General features: G+C 41.0%; 1 protein-coding gene across 10 annotated transcripts in view; it reads right to left on the reverse strand.

Annotated features, from left to right (window-relative positions):
• The window catches only part of SDCCAG8 (SHH signaling and ciliogenesis regulator SDCCAG8), a 251378-nt gene that overhangs the window by 86487 nt on the left and 142300 nt on the right, over positions 1–22591 (reverse strand). For all 10 annotated transcript variants that reach the window (XM_042976936.1, XM_042976940.1, XM_042976937.1 and 7 more), the window contains 2 exons: positions 4203–4330; positions 2034–2142 (listed from right to left, as the gene is read on the reverse strand). In XM_042976936.1, the coding sequence (XP_042832870.1) occupies positions 2034–2142; positions 4203–4330 (237 nt within the window). The remainder of the gene's footprint in view (positions 1–2033; positions 2143–4202; positions 4331–22591) is intronic.

Raw genomic sequence — 22591 nt, forward strand, 5'->3', positions numbered from 1 at the left:
CGGAACTAGAAATATCGAAGATAGAACTCGAGCTCTCCCACTTCTCAGCTATTTCAGCACCCCGAGTATGGAGTCCCTCATCTGTAAAAGAAGGTAATAATTCCCGTCTCGGGGCGCCTGGGTGGCTCAGTCAGTTAAGCGTCCAACTTCAGCTCAGGTCATGATCTCACGGTTCGTGGGTTTGAGCCCCGCGTCGGGCTGTGTACTGACAGCTCGGAGCCTGGAGCCTGCTTCCGATTCTGTGTCTCCCTCTCTCTCTGCCCCTCCCCTGCTCATGCTCTGTCTCTCTCTGTCTAAAAAATAAATAAAAACGTTAAAAACAAATTCCTGTCTCAAGTTGTACGAATTAAGTAACATATACCAAGCATATAGCAACTCCTCCTTTTAATACGCTGCAATTTCCCCAATTATGTCTCCTTAGAGAGCAAGATAATTAATAATCACGAAGCAATACTAAGATAACATAATCTTTTAAGTCCCAGATCAATTTCTTAAATTATACGATCCAGTTTGTTGTTGTTCTGTTGTTTATTTCTTCCAACAAATTACATACTTTTGGGTTTATGTGAGGCAAATCACACATTTCTAGTTAGCAGTCAGTACTGTTGATATATTATGAGAGTCTCTTCCATGACAAAATCATTTGGGTTCCCTTGTCAAATTTCCTGAAAATATCTGGCATTTTAGCATCCTGAGCTTTTTCCCTACCCAAACAAGATATTTAATTAGTATTTGTTAAGAAGGTGCCCATGTCAGAGCACATTCTGGGTGCTTTATGGGAGCCTCTGTCTTTCTGAGAGCAGAAAGAACTGAGTTCATAACATAAGCCTTCGGATTCCCCCAAAAGATTCAGGGATGGGGATTCCATCAGCTAAGCCACCTCATTGATGCAGGAACGCAAGATGGGGCTCAGGGTCATCAGATATGCTCTGATCCTCCTGGAAATTCTTTCTGAATGAGATACCAAAGTCAGAAGTTTGTTTGCTGAGCACTACTGCTTGCTCTGTGTAGATCTAAGTGAGCTTCAGAAAAATACAGAAGAGATCTACAGGTTATTTTTCCATTTGGTTATATTTTAATGTGATATCTGATAGCTTGTTAGTTACATGAACGATGCCTTTCGTAGTTGAATTCAAAGTGACTCTGCCCAACATTGTTCATTTACAAGAGGAAACAATAGTTCAAGCAGGTCGAATAAATTTGTCCGTGACTACACAGCTACTCTCAGAGCCAAGGTGAAAACTCAGGTTTTTTGTTGTTTTTTGTTTTTTTTTACAATTTAGAGTCTAAAATAATTCATTCACTAAAATAATCTGATTAGAAAATGTGCCAAAAATAATTAAGATCTCAATCAATGTATTTTATAAAAGAGCAGTGTACCAGGGCAGCTGCCTGGCTCAGTCAGTAGAGCACACGACTCTTAATCTCAGGGTGGTGAGTTTGAGCCTCACGTTGGGTGCGGAGCCTACTAAAAAAACAATTAAACAAAAACAGTGTACCTACAAAATGAATGATAGCTGTCCTAGTAAAACAATTTTAGGGGAAACAAAAGGATGGCTTGGGTTTATGTATTTTGAAGTATCCCCTACTTTCACTGTTATATGTACACATCTCATCTATTATCATTTGACCTAAAGATAGCTTCTGTGTGTTCATGGAGAATCGTGAGAATAGATTAAAACATGAACTGTATAAACATAAGACTTTCCAACTGTTTAACTTACCCACATCCTTTATTAGAATACCTGTCATCTTGACTGTTGTGTTCTGAAGTTTCATAGTTATCAATTTTGAACATTAAAAAAGTCAAATAATAGTACATATACATAATCATGAAAACACACCAGGGTGTCTGTATGGACAATCAAGAAAGTGTTCATACAGAGAAAATATTTTCACAGTTAGCATATCAACATATATCTAATTTTGACATTAGACTCTAAAATAGTGGAAATGCTGTTTTTTTTCTTAAGGAAACAAACGATAGTATTTACACAAACAGTGCTCTGAAAGTATTCTATCATATTACTTACCTGCTTTTTTGGGAGATTTGTTCCAGTTTCTTGGCTAATGCACAGCACTCTTCCTTTAACTTTGTCAAAAATGTATTCTGGGAGGTCAGCAGTGAATACTGTTCATTTTCTAGAAATAACAACAACCCCCCCCCCAACATAAGATGTTTATGGTTGTGACAGCATGCTTCTGTATGTAGAGTGGTAAAGGTACTAAGACCACTACCCATTTCCTATAAGCCACTAGGTCAATTTCAATGTCCTAAGTCGAAGCACCAGTCACCTGGCAAGACACTAAATCTTGGGAGGCATTAATTTTTCTAATAATTACACACCAGAAACATTTTTTATCATACCAGCTTGGGGTAATGTTTTAATGTGCTGATAAACTGTCAGAAACCTCAAGATGCTTATATCTTTGTAATAGGCAAGATATTATATTTTTATTTTGACAATTTTACTATAAACAGAGTGTCAAAAATAATCATGACTAGATAATTCAAAAACAAAATAACTGAGGAACTCTCTTGTATACTGTAACTCCTGCTTTGAGTTTCACATTTGCTCATATATTTCCCTATCCCCACCCCTGGTATATAGTTCTTTCATTATGAAGGTGAAACACATAATTTCCTTAGAACTCAGCTTTCATTGTCAACAGCATGAGCTTCAAGGAAGATCTGGTCAAAGGAATTGAAGAGAGTGTGATATTTTCCTGCAAAATAAAAGGGAATGCTCTTAAGGTGGTCTTAACAGTTAAATACTCTCACGTAGCGCTCAGAGATTCTGCCCAAGACCCCTCGATCGCCGGAATCCTGCAAGCAGGAAAGGCAAATGCTAATTTTTGCTGAAATTTCCTCCTTTTACTTTTAGTGGAAAAACATCTATTGAGTCTGGAAAGTGCTGGAGGGACTCATGTGAGTCGGTATGACATTTGCCTCTTTGTAAGCAAATCGATGATTTAGTGAATTTTACATGACCGATTTTCCACCTACAGGATAAGCAGTAATTTTTTAGCATGTCACTGAATGCAGTGCAATGAAATCATGTGTGAATTACCTTTAAGTGTAAGCTTTGCTAAGTCCCTTTATTTCTTTTCAATGTTAACTATCGATTGGCAAAAAGCATGCATCATCCAGAGCAAAATAAATCAAGGCACTAAAAACCAGGCAACACTTTTCTGGAAGAGACGGGATCAATTAAACTTTTGTTTTTAATAGTACAATCAGCTTGGAGTATGTGGTGCGGAATTATAATGACTGCCACTGTCTTGTTTTGACTAACACTGTCTGTGAACACACAACTCCAAAGTGAAAGGAACCACATAATGCTCTGACTGAACACATCAAACTGCCTGCTTGGAAAGTGCATTTTACTTTCAAATGCAAGGTAAAGAGTTACTGGCCAACTCAGTCTGCAAAATCGCGCCAACGTGATGAAAGATGGCAATTTTTAGCCAAGCTGCCAGCTGTGGTCAATGCCTTGTATTAGCGAATTTCCCCAGCAGTTTGAGAACTTGAAGAATGTGAAGGATTAAACATCACTCTAGACAGGGGCTGGGGGGAGGTGGGGACATCATACAAATGCTAAAAATGTTCGAAGCTGCAAAGATTAAATAAAGGAACATATCAATTTGGAGCCACTGAATTACATCCAGCTGCGACAGTGAATTAAGAACCGATTAATGGCTAAAGCTTTTCTCCAGTTTGGATGCTGAAGCAAACTCATTAGGCTTTTAGAGTAGCTATAATGTGTGTACTGTGGGAACTGTTCAATGCTATTCAGGAGACTCTAACTGTAAGCTCAGAGCACTTCCCGCAGAGCCTCTGATGCTATTTTCTTTATATAACATGTGTGCCTGAAAACCCAGCCAAAAACAAGCCCTTTGTTTTTCTACTTTGTTGTGGTCTCTCTCAGCTTTACGTTTCTTGAACACAGGTAAATAAACTCATAATCCAGATGGTGCAACAGATGTGAGAGCAGCACTCTGAAATCAACAGACAGTGGGCAATACTTTCCGTTTTCTCTTTTAAACGCTAACTAATATGTAATTCGGAATCTCCGGTGTAGTTAGCATCTGCTCCCTTCGGCCAGCCAAAGGTTACAGGTGTTCCTGATGTCATTTCACAGTAAGGCGTGGGCCTGGCTTGTGAGCGAGTGCCCAGGCTCTAATCTTCCCCTACCACCTACCAGTTTTGTCATGCTGGGCCTCCATTTGCTGTATCTTCTGTGTCAGCTCCTGCTCCCTTTGCTGGGCCTGAAGGGCTTGGGCCTTTGCTTCGTTGCTAAGCCTCTGCTGAATGCTATCTTTTTCCAGTCTACAAAGCAGAGAGGAGACAGACAGAAATTTAATCTGCAGATGCACGGGGCCTCCTCATTTCCCCTACAGACCCCAGAGAGCTGACGCGGTCGTCGATCGTGGGGCGTGAGAAGACAACAGTCTTTGTCAGACTCCCCCCACTCCCGCCCCCCTGGGGGGGGGGAGGGGAGATCCAAAGGACCCTTCGTACTGTGGTAAATACGCGCCATAAATCTAACTGGACTCAAGGACGCAACTTCACAAATCAAAAAATCGTGACACCCGAATATTGGTGTTTTGTAACTTTAAAACACAAACCCCCTCTACTGTAAGACTGTCAATGTTGTGGTAGCAGTTCATGTCTTATCTTTGGAATGGTATTTCCTAATCATCTTACGGTTCTAGGAAGAGCATGATTCAATCCTCCAAACCCTAAACTCTCGAAACGAAGCGTTGGAGACGCTTGGATGTAACGCAGGAGATTCTCTCTAGAAGCGAGGAAATGATTCTGCGGTACCACCTCCATGTTTTCGTTCAATGTCTTCACACATTAGGCCATGTAATGTGAATCTAAATATGAATATGAAAATGAACGACTTCCCCTAGCGTGTCACAGTAGGGCCCCTTTGGGGTCACGTTGAAAGAAATGGCGGGATGAGGATATTCCATAGTCCAAGACAATATCCCACCCCGCTGTGACGGGATATTGACCCAGCAAGACGGGTCACGCCACTGAGTCCAATAACCCATCACCGTGGTTCTTAAAGAAAGAGACTGCCTGAACAATTAGAAGCTGACGAACGCAGGGGGTCTCATCGCGGGCGGCACCACGCACGCACACACATTAGGTCGGTTCCTCATGCTCTAAATATGGGTAAGTGAAATGAGGGTTTCCTTTAATTAACCGACTTAGTTATTTCTAACTCCTTATCTCCTTGTGGGCATTTCTCATCCGTGCTGTTTTAGTTTACTAATTGAGATATTTACTGCCTTGCCTTTGCCAAACTAAAAATAAACAATTCCATAAAGCTATCACTAGTAGTCTACATACCGCTGTGGAGCTTCAATTCATTGGCTTCTAATTATAAAGCAACATAAGGAAAGTCTGCGTTGAAATTGGTCAATGCATGCAGGAATGTTGTGGTGGAAAATTTCAGAAGGAAACTACACCCATATCTCACTCAAATGGAATCATCAGGAGTCCATGCTAAATGTGAAATAAGGTCCCTTCTGGTGCTTCTAATAACGACACCCCCTTGGATTTGCTCCAAGGTCTTGCTTCACACTCAGTTCCAAACTGGTATATTGCAACAAATAGAGAGACTAGGCCACTTTCTGCCTCCCCAGTCACACCGTGTCTTTTCTGCCCATGGATCATTGCATATGTCTCTTTGTTTTCCTGGGGTGTCTCCCCCCACCCATCCTGTTCCATGCCCCCCACCCCCACCCCATCATTCTGTTCAGTGTATACTGCTCTTTGAGGTGTCCTCAGAATTCTCCCCCTCTCCTTCCATTCTCTCCTAAATTATTCTTTCCCCCATGACCTAAGTACACGTTGCAAATGTATATGTCCTATAAGATAGCATTTAGCACAGTTGCGTTATTGGTTTATGTGCCTGGCCCTTTTTGTCGTCTTTGTCTCTTTCTACCCTGAGCACCGCTCAATACTTGGCACATGAGAAGTGGGCAGTGAACACTAATGAACGGATGCTTTTATACCCTTGCTGTGGGGGAAGCGTGGATGCACCTTTAGTGAGGTTGGAGAATCTGCTCATGTCTCAGATGAGGAGGCAAAACTTTTCAGACATGTTAAAAAGGAAGAGTGCCCGGAAGAGAATGGCTCTAGTGGCTTTGCCAGCTGGAGACCATGCTGCTGAAGGAATCAGCCAAAAAAGAGCACTGCGGTCTCTTCTACTGAGTAACCACTCCCAGGTCAGACCCCTGGTTATGGGTCTGAGACCCCTAATAACTGGGTAGCCGTACTATGCACTGCTCAAAACCAATACCTATTTGAGAGTGAAAAGGCGTACTATTAGCACATCCAGACAACAGTCCTAACTGGGGCTACCCTTTGCAAACTGGGGCTATGGGTCCCCTCCCTAGGGGTTGCCAGCCTCAACATCAATTTTCAGCATGAGAAGTTGCCTAATTACTGGCATTCCAAATTTACTATAGAAAAATACTTACTGTTATTGTAGTTCTCATTACGAAATGAGACCATTTAAAAGAGTAGTCTACCAACAAACGTTGAGCTACACATCAACTTTTGTTTCTTGACTCCTTCCTCAATTTTTACTCTATTTAAGAAATGACATGTGATTTTATTATTTTTAATTGAGGTATAATTGACATATAATATATTGGTTTCAGGTGTAAAACATATTCGATATTTGTACATAGTACAAAATGATCACAATAATACTAGTGACCATTTCTTTTCATTGCATAAAAACACAGCCTGTCTTTACTTTCCTATTTCCTCCCTTCAGTCCCCTTTCCTCCTATGTTTGTTTGTTTGTTTATTTAGGGCTTATTCATTTTGAGAGAGAGAGAGAGAGCACGCAAGCAGAGGAGGGGCAGAGAGAGAGGGAGAGAGATTGAATCTCAAGCAGATTCTGCACTGCCAGCACAGAGCCCGACATGGGGCTCGAACCCATGAACCATAAGATCACAACCTGAACTGAAGTCAAGAGCTGGATGCTTAACTGACTGAGCCTCCTCCCGGGCACCCCTCAAATCTATTTATTTAAATCTGCTCACATTATAGCTGAAAAAAGAAATCTGCTCAAAGGTTACATTGCAAGTGATGTGAAGGCAGAGATGGGATTTGAAATACAGTAGAACCCTGGATTGCCAGTAACTTGTTCTGCAGGTATTCCACAAGACGAGCAAACATTTCTAATAAATTTTAATGTGATAAACCAGCGATGTCTTGCAGTATGAGTAGTATGCGAAGCCAAATGTCACATGATCACAACTGAGCCAATGGTTCTTGAAATTTACTTTGATATACAAGTGCTTTGGATTACAAGCATGTTTCCGGAACGAATTATGCTTGCAAACCAATGTTCTACTGTATTCTGATTTAAGGAAGCCTATTTTATGACACTCCAGAGGCAATGCAATAATGGACTGAAAGAGTAATAAAAACCACTTAGGTAGCCAAGGGAGGGATTAGAGAAGAATCTGAATCAATTCATTTAATATTTATCATAACCCTATAACGTGAAAGACAGCCTGCTAGGCACTGAGTCAAATAAAGATAAGTATGGCATAGTCCTTGCTCCTAACAGGGAATTCAAAATGGCTAACGTAGAAAGTAGAGGGTGCGATACACCACAAGAAAGCTACAAGGCAAAAACTCCTGAGGCAGAGAAAATGAGAGGTTAATCCTAGCTGGGTGTGAGCGCATCATGAAGGGTAGGCTGAGCCAGTCTTCCCCAACCGGTTTTCTTTCAGTTCTCATTAGAAACACTGATGATTTCACTCAATCCAACTTGAAGTTAGCCATATTTTTAAGTTGGAAAGCAATGGCTGTAAAGAAGAATTTCTTGGTTGTTATTAAAATGAGGCTGGCGTGCCTGGGTGGCTCAGTGGGTTAAGCATCTGACTCTTGATCTCAGCTCAGGTCTTGATCTCGTGCTTCACGAGATCGAGCCCCGCATCAGGCTCTGTGCTGACAGCACGAATTTGCTTGGGATTCTCTCTCTCTCCCTCTCCCTCTGCCCTTTGTCCGCTTATGCTCTTTCTCTCTCTCAAAATAAATAAATACACATTTTTTAAAAATGAGGCTGAAAGATTTATTCATAATAGCTAAAAATTGGAAACAACCTAAATGCCCATTAGCTGCTAAATGGATAAACAAATTGTGGTGTGGCCGTACAATAGGGAACTAGGAATAGGAGGAATAAGAAGAAACAGGCTACCGTACGTATAACACATGGGTGAGCGTCAAAAGCAGTATGCTTAGTTAAAGAAGCCAGACACCAAAAACATATTGCATGATTTCATGAACATGACATTCTAGGAAAGTAGGCACCATAGTGACATGTCAGTGCTGCCAGGACCTAAGGATCGGGGAGGGGTGTGAGGAAACAAAGGGGCAGGAGGGAAACTGGGGGTTGATAGAAATGTTCTCTATCATGATTACGATGGTCCCACATCTGTGTACATTTGTCAAAATATATTTCATTACACACCTAAAACTGGTGATGTTTAGTATATTTAAATTCACCTCAATAGAGCTGATTTTATTTTTATTTTATTATTTTTTTTAACGTTTATTTATTTTTGAGACAGAGAGAGACAGAGCATGAACGGGGGAGGGTCAGAGAGAGGGAGACACAGAATCTGAAACAGGCTCCAGGCTCTGAGCTGTCAGCACAGAGCCCGACGCGGGGCTCGAACTCACAGACTGAGAGATCATGACCTGAGCCGAAGTCTGCCGCTTAACCGACTGAGCCACCCAGGCGCCCCTAGAGCTGATTTTAAAAAGGAGCAAAGGGGGCACCTGGGTGGCTCAGTCAGCTAAGCCACTGACTGTTGACTTCGGCTCAGGTCATGATCTCATGGTTGGTGAGACTGAGCCCTGCATCTGGCTCCATGCTGACAGTGCAGACTGCTTGGATTCTCTCTCTCTCACTCTCTCTCTGACCCTCCCCTGCTCATGGTCTCTCTCTCTCTCTCTCTCTCCCTCTCACCCTGTCTCTCTCAAAATAAATAAATAAACGTAAAAAAAAAAAGGAGTAAATGTGCTAGAACAGGAACAGCTACCTTCTCCAACTTATTCACAATCACTGGTGGCCACACATGCACCCTGGTGGGCATGTCAGTGTTTTCTTGGTAACAACTGAGAGCTAAAGGAAATTAACAAGCACTGGGTAGACCTCAAGCATGGACTAAGTACACACAGAGGCTTTGTCACTCCTTTTTTCCAATTACAGTTCTGGTGATTATATTTTCTTAAAGTGGCTATGATGATATTTACCATCCCATTAAAGAAATGGACTGAAGAATTAACTTTATGTTTCTGATCCTCAGCTTTATCATTTATTATTTTAAATCCCACTATTTTAAAAATACGCATGTCACCAAGCAAAAATGACTTACTAGAACTTTTTTAAAGACATTTAAAATTTTAGGGGCCTCTGGGTGGCTCAGTTGGTTAAGCATCCGACTTTGGCTCAGGTCATGATTTCGCAGTTCATAGGTTCGAGCCCCACATTGGGCTCTGTGCTGACAGCTCAGAACCTGGAGCCTACTTTGGATTCTCTGTCTCGCTCTCTCTTTGCCCCTCCATGGCACGTGCTCTGTCTCTCTCTGTCTCAAAAGTAAATAAACTTAAAAAAAAAAAAAAAGTAATACGAGGTTTTCCAATGTGTTAGAAAGAAAGATAAAACTGGAAAAGGAGAGGTCATTTCACCTGAAAAGTAATTTTCAGGGGTGCCTGGGTGGCTCAGTTGGTTAAGTGTCCAACTTCAGCTCAGGTCATGATCGCTTAGTTTGTGAGTCCAAGCCCCGAATTGGGCTCTGTGCTGACAGCTCAGAGCCTGGAGCCTGATTTGGATTCTGTGTCTCCCTCTTTCTCCCTCCCCTCCCCACTTACGCTCTGTCTCTCTCCCAAAAATAAATAAACATTAAAGAAAAATGTATTAATTTTATAACTACATTGAGGGACTAAAGTTTCTGGTGACCCTAAAGCTCATCAATGAGTCTGGGACAGAAATGACAAAAGCTTCAAGTCTAACCTGAGAATGAAACCTGTAGTGGCAGTGATTTGAGGCTCCAATCCCATCTGCCATGTTTCTAGTCTCCTTTTCACTGACAACTGACATTCTAGTGTTAAACATACAACCTTTTGGTTAAAAGGTCTTTCCCTTGTAAAGTACAGTACAGAGAGCTTTGTGACAGCAGAATGTCAGTATGACGAAACTTATGAGACCCTTTATAACATGCTTATTCGCCAAGAGCCATAGCTGATGGAATTATATAGAAAAGCAGCAGCAGGAAGGCGTGGGTGTTATTGTGAGTTAAGACACATCATGTCCATTTGTCCCAAGATTGGTGATATTATCTTTGACCACTTGGGTAATGTCATTGGTGTGTTCTAAAATGTTTAATAACTGGTCTCCAAGGTGAGGGGGAGGAGGGAAGAATTGCTTATTTGTAGTGTTTACCAATTTTCAGTGTAAATACTTCTACTGTGGCCTATTTCAAGCTACTAGAGTGACATCACTGAATAGAGAGTTGTGAAGAAATGCGTACCGTTGGCTTTCATAGGCTGGCATGAGCCAGCCCTGACTCACCACTGGTTAGGTGGTCTCTCCCGGGCTTCTCCACTGTAATGTTACTCTGTCCCTCTTTGTAATCAATAGGTGATTTGTTGGGAGATGTTAAGACCATGTGAATACCCTATTTCTCATTAAATTTTCAACTAATAGTTTTATATCCCATGGTTACTCCTGTGTCTAACAGTCTTTTTTATTTATTAATTAACATTGTGCTGTAAGAAAGGGCCTTCCTTTCTCTCATTTATTAATTTATTGATATCAGCATGGAATCCTGGATTCCTATTTTATTCAATGGGTTGCAAACTATTATGGCCACCATTTATTTATCAATTCATCCTAGATTTGGCCAGTGGGAACCCCTTCAAGCTGTTTTCTATATTATATCTATTAGTCTTTAAAATTTTTTTTTAACATTTACCCATTTTTGAGAGACAGAGCATGAGCAGGGGAGGGGCAGAGAGAAAGGGATAGACACAGAATCCAAAGCAGGCTCTAGACTCTAAGCTGTCAGCACAGAGCCCAATGCAGGGCTTGAACCCACAAACCACGAGATCATGACCTGAGCTGAAGTCAGACATTTAACCAACTAAGCCACCCAGGTACCCCATATCTCTCTATTATTCTTATGAACATCTTGGCTTTGTATCCCCACAAGATGTTGCAGGTTCATCTGGTACTATCCCTGTATCAGTCATGCAATCAGCGTTTGTCCAAGGAACTCTTCTGCCTTTTAGTGGAGAATGGTACTTAGAAACCAAGATCCGTCACCAGGGGGTACACATTGCTACTGAGAAGTTTGCTTCTAGGTCACTTTAGTAGACAGAACCAGGATAAGAATATATGTATCAATGTATGAATATATATTTATAAATATTTTTCTGTGAATGTTCATATTAATAATACATGCACACTAATGTTCTCAATTCCAATCCAACAACTAGATAAAACCCAGTCTCCCCTCCTTCCATCACTAACTTCCTTCCTCAACAGTGAGAAACTTGGTTCCCATTGTCTTCAACATATTTATCTTCAACATTTGTTCAAACTTACCCAGTATACACAGAAAGCACTTTCAAAATTTCTAATCTACTACAGAAAGCAAATCTATTACCTAGGATTAAATATTTGCTTACAGTTTTATTGCTTCCTTTTGTGTTTGTTTGTTTTACAAATGCATCCACACCATTTTCGGTTGATTTTCTTTGTGTTCTGGGAAAGTTACATCTAGAGAGGCAATAGAGTACAGTAGAAAACTCACACAGCTGTAGTGTCAAAACATGGCATTCACTGTCTTATTACTCATGTGGCCATGGACACGTAACTTAATTCTTTTAATCCGGGGGTTCTTCGTTCAAATAAGGCAGAAAAAAAATCCTGCCTTAAAGGATTAATAATTTCAGGAAGCTGTTTACTTATTATTGTTTTTACCATAAACTAAGCTCTTTACATTTATCCTTTTATTTGATCCTCACACCAGCCCTCTGAGGTAGGTTCTATTATTATCCTTTCTCTATAAATGAGGGAACTGAGGCCTAGAAAGTTTATCCTACTTGTCCAAAATCTTCCAGTTATTAAGGGGGCATAGCCAGGCAATCCAGGCCTGCCTGACTCTCAAGTCCACAGTATGAATCCCTATACTTCAATCTCTTAGTTTATCCAGGGGTGCAGGGAAATGAGAGAAGGTCAAAAGGATAACAAGAGTCTTATTTCAATTATCCAGAAGTGTGTGTCTTTTAATACCTATATTACCCATCTTGACAGCCAAATTCCAAGACAGCTGTCCTTCTCCTTTTCAGTTTGTCCCATATGTTATTGGATCACTTCCTCTTACAGTGACACAACCAATTAGTTGTATCCTCCTTAAAGAAATACAGTGATCTTTACAAAAACACTGCAAGTCACGCAAATATGCTTCCAGCCTAAAGCTGGTCACAGAGTCCTAGAGAAGATAAGACACACACATCTTATCTGGAACATAAGTACCTAAAAAATAGAGACCTTGGTTTTGTTCACTAATTTATCCCAAGAGCCTGGAATGGTGCCTGGAACATAGTTGTGTGGTCAACAAATATTGGATAGATGGTTGGATGGATGGATGGATGGATGGATGGATGGATGAGTGGATGGGTGGATGGGTGGATGGATGGATGGATGGACAAATGAATGAGCAACTGTTAAGAGATGGAAAGTACTAAGTGTCCATACAGGTTTAAGGATCCTCCCGTCTACTGATCAGAAGAGAATAGGATAAGATAACCCTATTTTGGCCAACAATTTGATTTGATTTTTATTATTGTTCTTGACAATAATAACAAAAGAAAAACAATAGTGAAATTAGTAGACAACATGATGTCTTCCATATTTGACAAGAACAAAAACTCCTGTACTTGTTTACCACTAACAGGAGCTATGTTCTTATAGTGAAGCAAATGTAGAAATACTAGGATGTAACAAACAGGGCTAAAAAAATCCAAGAGGAGTAGCTTTCAGGAACCCCTACTTCCTCAAGTATGTGAAAAAACCCTAATGGCATCATACATATTTCTCGAGTAAATTATTTCTATTTTCTTCACTGCAAAGTATGTCAGAATTTTAAGTACAATGTTGAAAGATGAGTTATCCGATTAGAGCGTGAGTCACTTCTAGGAAAGGAAGCAGAAACAGAAAGGACATCAACTTCTTTCAAAGGAATAAACACAAAAGAAAGGAAATAATTAACAAAAACATCCCTAAAAATAATTTTCTCTCCAAAAGTGTTCTCTTATAGTAGCTCCAAACTGATTTGAAAACTCTGTCAAGGCAACGGGGGCCGTGCTTGACTAGATACTGCCTGCTTCTATTACATCTCGTGTGCAACTCTCATTTACTGAAGACAGAACCAGAGACTCTTACCAACTGAACATCCTCCCACTTCCAGGCTTTCTGTGTTGCAAAGAACATTCAAATGCATTGACCACCTACTCTTCGTAACAATTCTGTATGGCAGGGGGATGGAACAGATATTCCTGCTTGATACAAGAGGCATCCCAAGCTTAAAGAATTAAGAGATTTGCTCAATGGTGCACAGCTTGTAGTAAGTGACAGACCCAGAACCAACACCCGTCTTCTCAATTCAAGTTCAGTGTACTTCCATTCCATGGCATTGCCTCGCATGAGCAGTTTCGTCAGATTCGTATTGCTCATCCATTCAACAAATACTTAAACGCCTACTTTGTGCCAAGCACCAAAGTGTGAGGATGCATCAGTGTACAAGACACAGACCATGACTGTGCCTTCAGAATTCATGGTCTAGTGAAGAAAACAGACAAGAAAGAACAACTAAAGTAGAATGGTAAGTATTAAAATAGGGCTAACTACGTGCTCTCATACAGGCAGATGGGACAGGAGTTGGAGAGGGGCAAGGTACCGTCAGGGAGGATTTGGGGAAACTTAAAAAATCAGAGGCTTCAAGTGAATTGTAATTAGCCATCCAAAGAATGAGAAGAATATTGTTACAAGTGAAGTGGACAACATGTGCAAAGATTCAAGGAGGAGAGACAACCAGGTGCCTCTGGAAAATTGCAAACAGCCTTGGCAGGACTGAAGGGTGGAATACACACGTTGCAGGGTGGAAGCGAGCTGCTGGTAGAAGGAGATTGGAGAACGATGAGCCTGAAGCTGTAGGCAGGAGCCAGAACATGAAGCTATTTTTAAGGACTTCATCCTGAGGAAAATAGGGAGCCAACGTAGGGTTTTAAGCAGGGGAGTGTTGTGATCACACTCAGGCTTCAGAAAGATCCCTCTGGCTGCGGTGTGGAGAACAGATGGGGAAGGGACAACATTAGAAGCAGGGAGAGCACTTATTACTACAGCAATAGCAAGAGCAATTTCTGAAATTGTTTCATAGACATGGTAGATACCATAGGTAGATACTGAGACTGAACAGCCACCAAATGTACGTTTCAGTAATTTTCACCCTTAAAACTTTTGGAGAGCTCAGAGGTCTCTGATGCATAAGTGGTTGTAAATATATCCTATTTTACAACATCATGGGCCCAGTTCACCGGACCAAAGAATAAGAACAATTAAGCTAGTGCATAAAATCAATTAGATCATGATTTTGCCTTTGTACCTTCAGATTGTCAAAATATTCATAGTTTCCATCTCTAACCTTTCTACATAAACTAACTGCTTTGGTCCGTTCTTGGCTTTCCTCTCTGAAAAACGTCAGCTGATCTACACAGTCCCAGTAATTAATCCTTCTGATGAGTAACTTCAAATCAGACATCGGTAGGATCAATATATGTCATAATGGCATTTCTGTACCCTGTCAATGGATATACACCATTGTCCAGTTGCGTATAACTGACTGAAAAAAAGCTTCTATTTTATTATTATATGTTTTTGAAATTTATTTATCAGATCCATTAGTAAATGAGGAATGTGTTGGTCACTTTGTGGCTACTAAACTTATTAAGAAATATGCTATATAGCAAGAATTACAATTATTAAATTCATTTTATAGAATCTTCTTTCTCAAGCACAACATAATGCTTCATTTATCTTGAATGTGGAGAGATGAGGTGTCCCCACTTGAGAGAATTTTCCAGGTATCAGACCCACAGAAATCTGACCAGTTCCAGCGGAAATATGTCTAAAATATTTATTTATCATGACTCTTTTTCCTTAAGCAACCTATAGCAAATATAACCAACTCCACTTGATAATCAAGGTCATAATTTCAAATGAGGAAGGCCCACGTGCTGCTACTATTGTCCCGGCCAGGATGCGCTTAGGGATCACCGTTCACTGTTGTAGCTGCTGGAGGCTACCACAGCGACTGGAAACAGAGGCACTTTGTAATAGCTGTTGCACGAAAATCTCAGAGGCTATTCTGAAGATCCAGAAACCAAATGGAAGCATACTGATCTGCTTCTTATAGTGCTTTTTTATTGGTTGTTTTGCTATGATTTGCTGCCATGCTTTCCATTTCATTTGGTTTTGCTTCTTAAAAGTCTTGGTTTATAGCTATGTATCAAATGGTTGAATTTACCGGAAGTCTGAGTTTGAGTAAGTGGGGACATGCTGTAGTAAAGACTCATAGAGTTTTCAATGTCCCTGAACTGGTGTGCTTTTGGTCAAACACCCAATACGTTTGTACCTGGAAATCAGGACTGTGTTCTACTGACTAACCTTGGCTGGATAACAAAACTAGAGTTAGTTCATTTTTAAAACTTGATTGAGATCTCTGGAAACTGTCCAGTTTTCCACGGGATTCTGGAGCTGAAAAGCACAATTATATTTACAGAAGACAAAACTGCCTGAAGCCCGCGTGCTCCGGTTCCCACCTGTGTTATCCTCTCACTCTTCCAAATAAGAGAAGCATGTTCCTGCCCCAGGGCTCAGGTCATTTTCTACTTCAAAACATTTTCCCTTTTAGTCATTTTATGATTTAACAGGATTATCTATTTGCCTTGGAACACATGCTTATAACTATTCTTACCTGCCTTCTGAAAGGTTTCTTCTCTGCAGTAATGTAAGTGTGTGTTGGGTTTTCTGCTTCCTTGGTCGTTGATAGGCCGTCACGCTCACCATTCCTATGGCTGTGGAGCCGCCCTTTCTGTTCCTGAAGACCAGATTCTACCTTTCATCTAAGTCTACATGCAAACTCATTTCTACAAGGTAGCCTGTTCTGAGCTTATCCAAAACGGGAATCCGTGTCCCGAGAAAAGGAATAGGAGGAACTAAAATCCTAAAGGGCCTTTAAAAACAATGCTTTTGCCGTTGGCCTTGAGGCCTTGGCATGTAAGCCCACTGCCAGCAGGGCTGGGCCACTCATCTGCACACAACGAGCCAGAGGTTAAGAGCTCAGACCTTGGTGTCAGCCAGCCTTGGCAGGGGACTCCCAACCTGCCCACTTCCTGGCTGTGCACCCTAAGCAAGTCACTTAACCTATGACTCAGTTTTCGCAAATGTGAAATGGGGTTAATGACAGTACTGCTCCCTTAGGAACACCAGGATGTTATATGTAAAACGTATGTAGTACAGCACTGACATATCCTGTGTTCAAAAATATGAATCGGTACCATCAGTAATCTCATTGCTACTTCCTAGAAGATGATGATTCAAAGTATAACAATCAGAGGCACCTGGGCAACTCAGTTGGTTAAGTGTCTGACTCTTGATTTTGGCTTAGGTCATGATTTCAGGGTTGTGAGATCGAGCCCCATGTTGGGCTCTGTGCTAAGCATGGAGCCTACTTAAGATTCTCTCTCCCTCTCTCTCAAAAAATACAAAATAAAAAAATAATAAAACAAAGTCTAACAATCAATACAATTATCTCAAAGACTAGCTCGAAGAAACAATAAAAACAATAAAAAATTTCCTCAATTTACTGATAAAAGCAATGGGAGGAGTGGTATTGCAGAACGGATGTGAGTTTGGGCTTTGGACACACACAGACTAGATTTGGGCCCTGGCCCTACCTGATACTAGCCGTGTGCCATTAGGTGGGACCTCAGCGTTAAGTTCATTTTCTCATTTAATGAAACGATGTTATCGGGATACTGAGGCAACCTATATAAAGCAACCAGTAACATCTGGCCCAGACCACCCTTTGGAAAATGTCTAAATTCAACTAACAGCCTGGCATCACGTTATTTAATCGTCAATTTGATTTTTCAACAGCTCTAAGGTGTAAAGACAAAGATGCAACAGTAAGATACGAAGAACTCGCTCCAGTGTGCTGCGGGTACAGCTAAGAGTTCAGCTGCCCTTCAGAGAATGACCAGTAAATGGCAGCTTCCTCTCTCCTCCTCCCCTTCCTGCTCCAAGTGGCAGTCTTTCAGAAAAGGACTAATCAAAGACAGGCCTAGCTCCTGGCTCCAAAATTACAGAAGAAGCTGACATGATTTTCGTGTTTTTATAGAATGATGCCAATTATTGTAGAAAGAGAATTCAGGGTTTATGCTCATGAGAAACCCAATGGCATCCATACTGGGTGTTGTGGGGAAGCTGGGAAAACTGAAAACAAGGGCTTAGGGTTCCAATGGTTCATACAGCAGCCACAGGCCACATGTGGCTGCCGTGCACCTGACACGTGGCTAGACTGAAGTGAGATGCTCTGTATGTGTAAATAATATGCACCGGACTGTGGAGAATTGGTGGGGCGGGGCGGGGGGGGGGGGAGTGGGAAAGCAGAAAAATCCGATTAATTTTTATTGATTACATGTTCAAGGATACTATTTGCTATATTGAGTTAAATAAACTATTAGAATTAATTTCACCTTTTAATATACGTCTATTTAGGGGGCCTGGGTGGCTTAGTCGATTAAGTGACTGACTCTTGATTTGGGCTCAGGTCATGATCTCATGGTTCGTGAGTTCAAGTCCTGCATCAGACTCTGCACTGTCACAGTGCAGAACCTGCTTGCGATTGTCTCTCTCTCTCTCTCTCTCTCTCTCTCTCTCTCTCTCCCCCTCTCTCTGCTCCTCCCGTGTGCTCTCTCTCTCTCTCTCAAAATAAATAAATAAACTTAAAACAAAATTTAAAAAAAGAAATAAAATACAGCTTTTTGGAGATGTTTAATTAAGTATGTGGTTTGTATTTTGTGGCTCTCCTTATATTTACATTGGACAGTGGGGGCTTGAGCATAACTCCTTTGTCTACTCCCCCAAGAGCACAGAATCATTTTTAATCCTGATGTAGCACAAATCAAAATAACCATGTGGCCAAAACCTGCTAACTTTAAATGCCTCATGAAGATATCAAATCACATCATTTTTCTAAAGAGCAAAAACTATTAAAATGACATTTTTTTAAACCAAATTTCTCATTTAAGTCAGCCAGTCACCATCGCTTGAAAGGAGAAATGAAGGAGAATTATGACAGAAAGCTAAGAACAGCTGAAGCTGAAGCAGTTACCACATTACACAAATGTAAGCAATGAGATCTTTGAAAAAAATCAAATCTGGTTTGAAGCACCTCCCAAAATACATATTCATAATTAAAATTAAATTATAAAGCATATTAAAAAATTATTCCATACAGCCAAGCTGGAAAATTATAGAAAAATATCCAGTTATGAACACGCATTAAGACTCCTAATAAGTTAATGTGCATACGGTTGGAAAATCTTTATCGTTTAATAGTATTTCTATAATTGTTACGTGGGAAATAACAGATTCTCTAAGAGATTTTTCCCCGCAGGTTTCGTCCCTGAATCACCAGTAATCAACCTTGTATCATTCATTACTTGGTTCTACTAAAAACCAGCACTTTCAAAGTTGATTAAGAGGACGATGTAGCCGTATTCGTCCATCAGATTGTCAGCCAATTTAATAAACTATCCCACCACTTGGTGAGCTAATCTGTGGCCTTTGTAGTTTTCGCTCACTGCAAAACATAATCTATACTTTGTGGGATTCAGATAAGCCAATGAATGGTTTCAACTCTCTACAAAAATTGCTGGAGTTTATCTGTTGGAAGAAACAGAATTCAAGAACCCAGAAAAGGGAAGGGGAGGGGTGGGTGGGAAAGCCAGGACCACACATAGAAAGCCCAGTCCCAGCCATCATTATCACTGCAACATCATTATTTACCGAAAATCTTACCAATAGGAGCTGCTGGAAGTAATTATAAATTATAGGCACCTCCAAGTGTATTTACAGGAAAATTAACACATTAGGAGTGCTAAACTTCTCGACTTCTAGAGCTTACTATCCATGAGTTGCTCCATTTCTTCAGACTACAGGAAAAGATACACTTAGAGGGGAGGAATATTGGTATAGCAAGAGTTGAAGGAGAATACGCTCTCTTTCAGAGTCCGATTTAGGGGCCCATACCCTGAATCTGTGCCAATAATCCCCAGCAGAAGTTTGTCTGAAAGGATTTATATCCAAAAGCATCCATAATATTTTATTCTATGAAATCTGATTCCAAGAGTCAGGCTCTGAGAGGTTCCTAAATCTGATCAACTAGTTACTTGTCACCTTTATTTTCAAGAGCTATTACCAGACAAAGGCCAAGTTGAAATGGTAGCCATGGAAGGAGTCATTGTCATGTGACTCTGGCACAGCTAACCGCTCAAGTAATGGTCAGAGATGCTCCCCGACGCTCGCCCCGCTTTGGAGGACAGACAACCCAAACTGAAGGGTACCCACCCACCTGCTCTCTGCATGAACGGGAGGTAGGGGGCAGGGCCAGGGAGACAAGTTCTAGAGGTACTGATAAAAACACTTCCCATGTGTTAATTCTGTCACCCCACCACAAATTAATTTAGATTAGTTTTTCCCAAAGTGTGTTTCTCTTTTTTAATGTTTACTTATTTTGAGAGAGAGCGAGACAGCACATGCACAAGAGCTGGGGAGGGGCAGAGACAGAGGAGAAAGAGAATCCCAAGCTGGTTCTGTGCTGTGAGCACAGAGCCTGATGCAGGGCTTGATCCAATGAACTGTGAGATCATGACCTAAGCCAGAATCAAGAATCTGACACCCAAACCCCACCCAGCCACCCAGGCGCCCCCACAAAGTGTATTCCTAAAAAACCTGATTCCTGGGAGAGAATGTGGAGATTTAATGGAAGAGTTTCCATGACTCATATACATTTGGGAAATACTGAAAATAGAAATTCCTCTCGAAGAGTCACAGTGTGCGTCAGTGAGCATTTTGAAGGCTGTCAAGAACCCTATTTAATTTAACTTTCCAAAAGGAAGTGGTCACAGGATTGATTTTCTCACAACACCTACCATCACAGGCAATATAGGAAGTATAATGCATAAACCTGTCCGGGAGCCTAATTGCTGAGGCCTGAATCCCTACTCTACTTAATTGCCAGTACTGTGACCCTGGTCAAGGTAGTAGCCTCCATTCAACTCAGTTTTCTTATCTGTAAAATGGGCCTCATGGCAGAATCTACCTGAAAGGCTCTTGTGGAGATTAAGGGAGTCAATGTGAGTAATGTTCCAAAAGTTTTAATTGTTGTTTGTAAGGTACAGCTCTTTTATTTGCTTGTTTCAAGAACCAGTAACCATGTGGGAAGGTCCAAAAAGAGACTTATTTTTCCTTTCAGCAACATGTTGTGCAAGACTTCCACAGAAAGATTTTGATAGGTTTATTCAGACCAGTCCTATTATCACTGAATACCAGGGGCATATAACGTGGACTACCAAAAGGAGCACTGAACTAAGAGCAAGGGGATGGAGAGCCCACATTTGGCTTCCACGAAGAACAGTTGACCTCGGGCAAGTCCCTGAGCCTCACTGCACCTCAGTTGTCACACAAGAGAATGAGGGTTGGACTAGATGGGTAGTTTCACAATTCATCCACTCACAATGTGAGTTAAGGAAGGTTTCTAAATCTAAATACTGTTTTCTAGATTTCACACACACACACACACACACACACACACACACACACACGTACACCCTGTCCACTAGGTTGTTAGATACTGTAAAGAAGGATCACACCCTCTTCATCTAAAAAACCTACAGCAAAGGGGCACCTGGGTGGCTCAGTCGGTTAAGCGTCCGACTTTGGGTCAGGTCATGATCTCGCAGCTCGTGAGTTCGAGCCCCGCATTGGGCTGACAGCTCAGAGCCTGGAGCCTGCTTCGGATTCTGTGTCTCCCTCTCTCTCTGCCCCTCCCCCTGCTCACGCTCTGTCTCTGTCTCTCAATAAATAAATGTAAAAAATTAATTAATTAATTAGAAAACATCCTCTAGCCATATGAAAAAATTGAGCAAAAGGCTTTTTGCTTCGACTTGACATTTGCCCACAATGTTGCCAACATATCCCAACAAGAAATTATCGATCCTTAGAAACACGTCCATCACAGGGGCGCCTGGGTGGCTCAGTTGGTTGAGCGTCCAACTTTGGCTCAGGTCATGATCTCACAGCTCATGAGTTCGAGCCCTGCATAGGGCTCTGTGCCAACAGCTCAGAGCCTGGAGCCTGCTTCACATTCTGTGTCTCCCTCTCTCTCTACCCCTTTCCTGCTTGCACTGTCTCTCTCTCTGTCAAAAATAAACATTAAAACAATTTTTTTGAGTTTATTTATTTTTGACAGAGAGACAGAGAGAGAGAGATGGAGCATGAGTAGGGGAGGTACAGAGAGAGGAAGACACAGAATCCGAAGCAGGCTCCAGGCTCTGAGCTGTCAGCACAGAGCCTGATGCGGGGCTCGAACTCACAGACCGTGAGATCATGACCTGAGCCAAAGTCGGACGCTCAACCGACTGAGCCACCCAGGTACCCCAAACATTAAAACAATTTTTTTTAAAAAAAATCTACAGCAGCTGTATACCTACTGTTGAATGAATGCCTATTTAACAGTAATCAACCCATTATCCCATCATTCAAAAAATTTCAAGACCCCCATGACATAAGACATTATGCTAAGTACAATTAATTTACATATTTCTGGAAAGCTATCAGTTCTACCTATAAAGAGCTTTGCAATTTAATTTGTGACGTATCAAATGATGACTCATTGTTGCAGTTTCTTTTTACAGCCTTTCAGTTTGTATCCCATCACTCAGGTGAGTTTCATGGTATTATGTTACACAGCAGGTCAGTGCTCGTTTTTTTACATTATCATACAAAGGCTCTATATTGTTATAAAAAGGATTGTATAAAGGTATTCAGGAGCTATGATAGAAGAGATGGCAGAATCAATACATTACGATTAAAGCAAGTATGCTGTAATCAGTTTTATGTAAAATTTTAGATTAATAAAGAACATTTATTAGATGAAAACTTCTTAACAAGTGGGGAGAAACAGGCACGTTTTGGAGCTGATTTTAAATACAGATGATCAATTTCCTTTTGTGAGAAGAAACCATTTACGATTTTTCCTTCAAATATACAGTTGTGTATAGCCTCATTCAGTCTCAAAAAAAAAAAAAAAAAAAAAAAAAAAACAATGACCAAGAGCATGGATCTCCATAAACAACACAGGCGTAAACAAACATCTTCTATAATTACTAGTCAGATTTCAGTTCTTTCTTTGCACT

This window comes from Panthera tigris, chromosome F3, assembly GCF_018350195.1.
Source record: "Panthera tigris isolate Pti1 chromosome F3, P.tigris_Pti1_mat1.1, whole genome shotgun sequence".
Taxonomy (NCBI): Eukaryota; Metazoa; Chordata; class Mammalia; order Carnivora; family Felidae; genus Panthera; species Panthera tigris.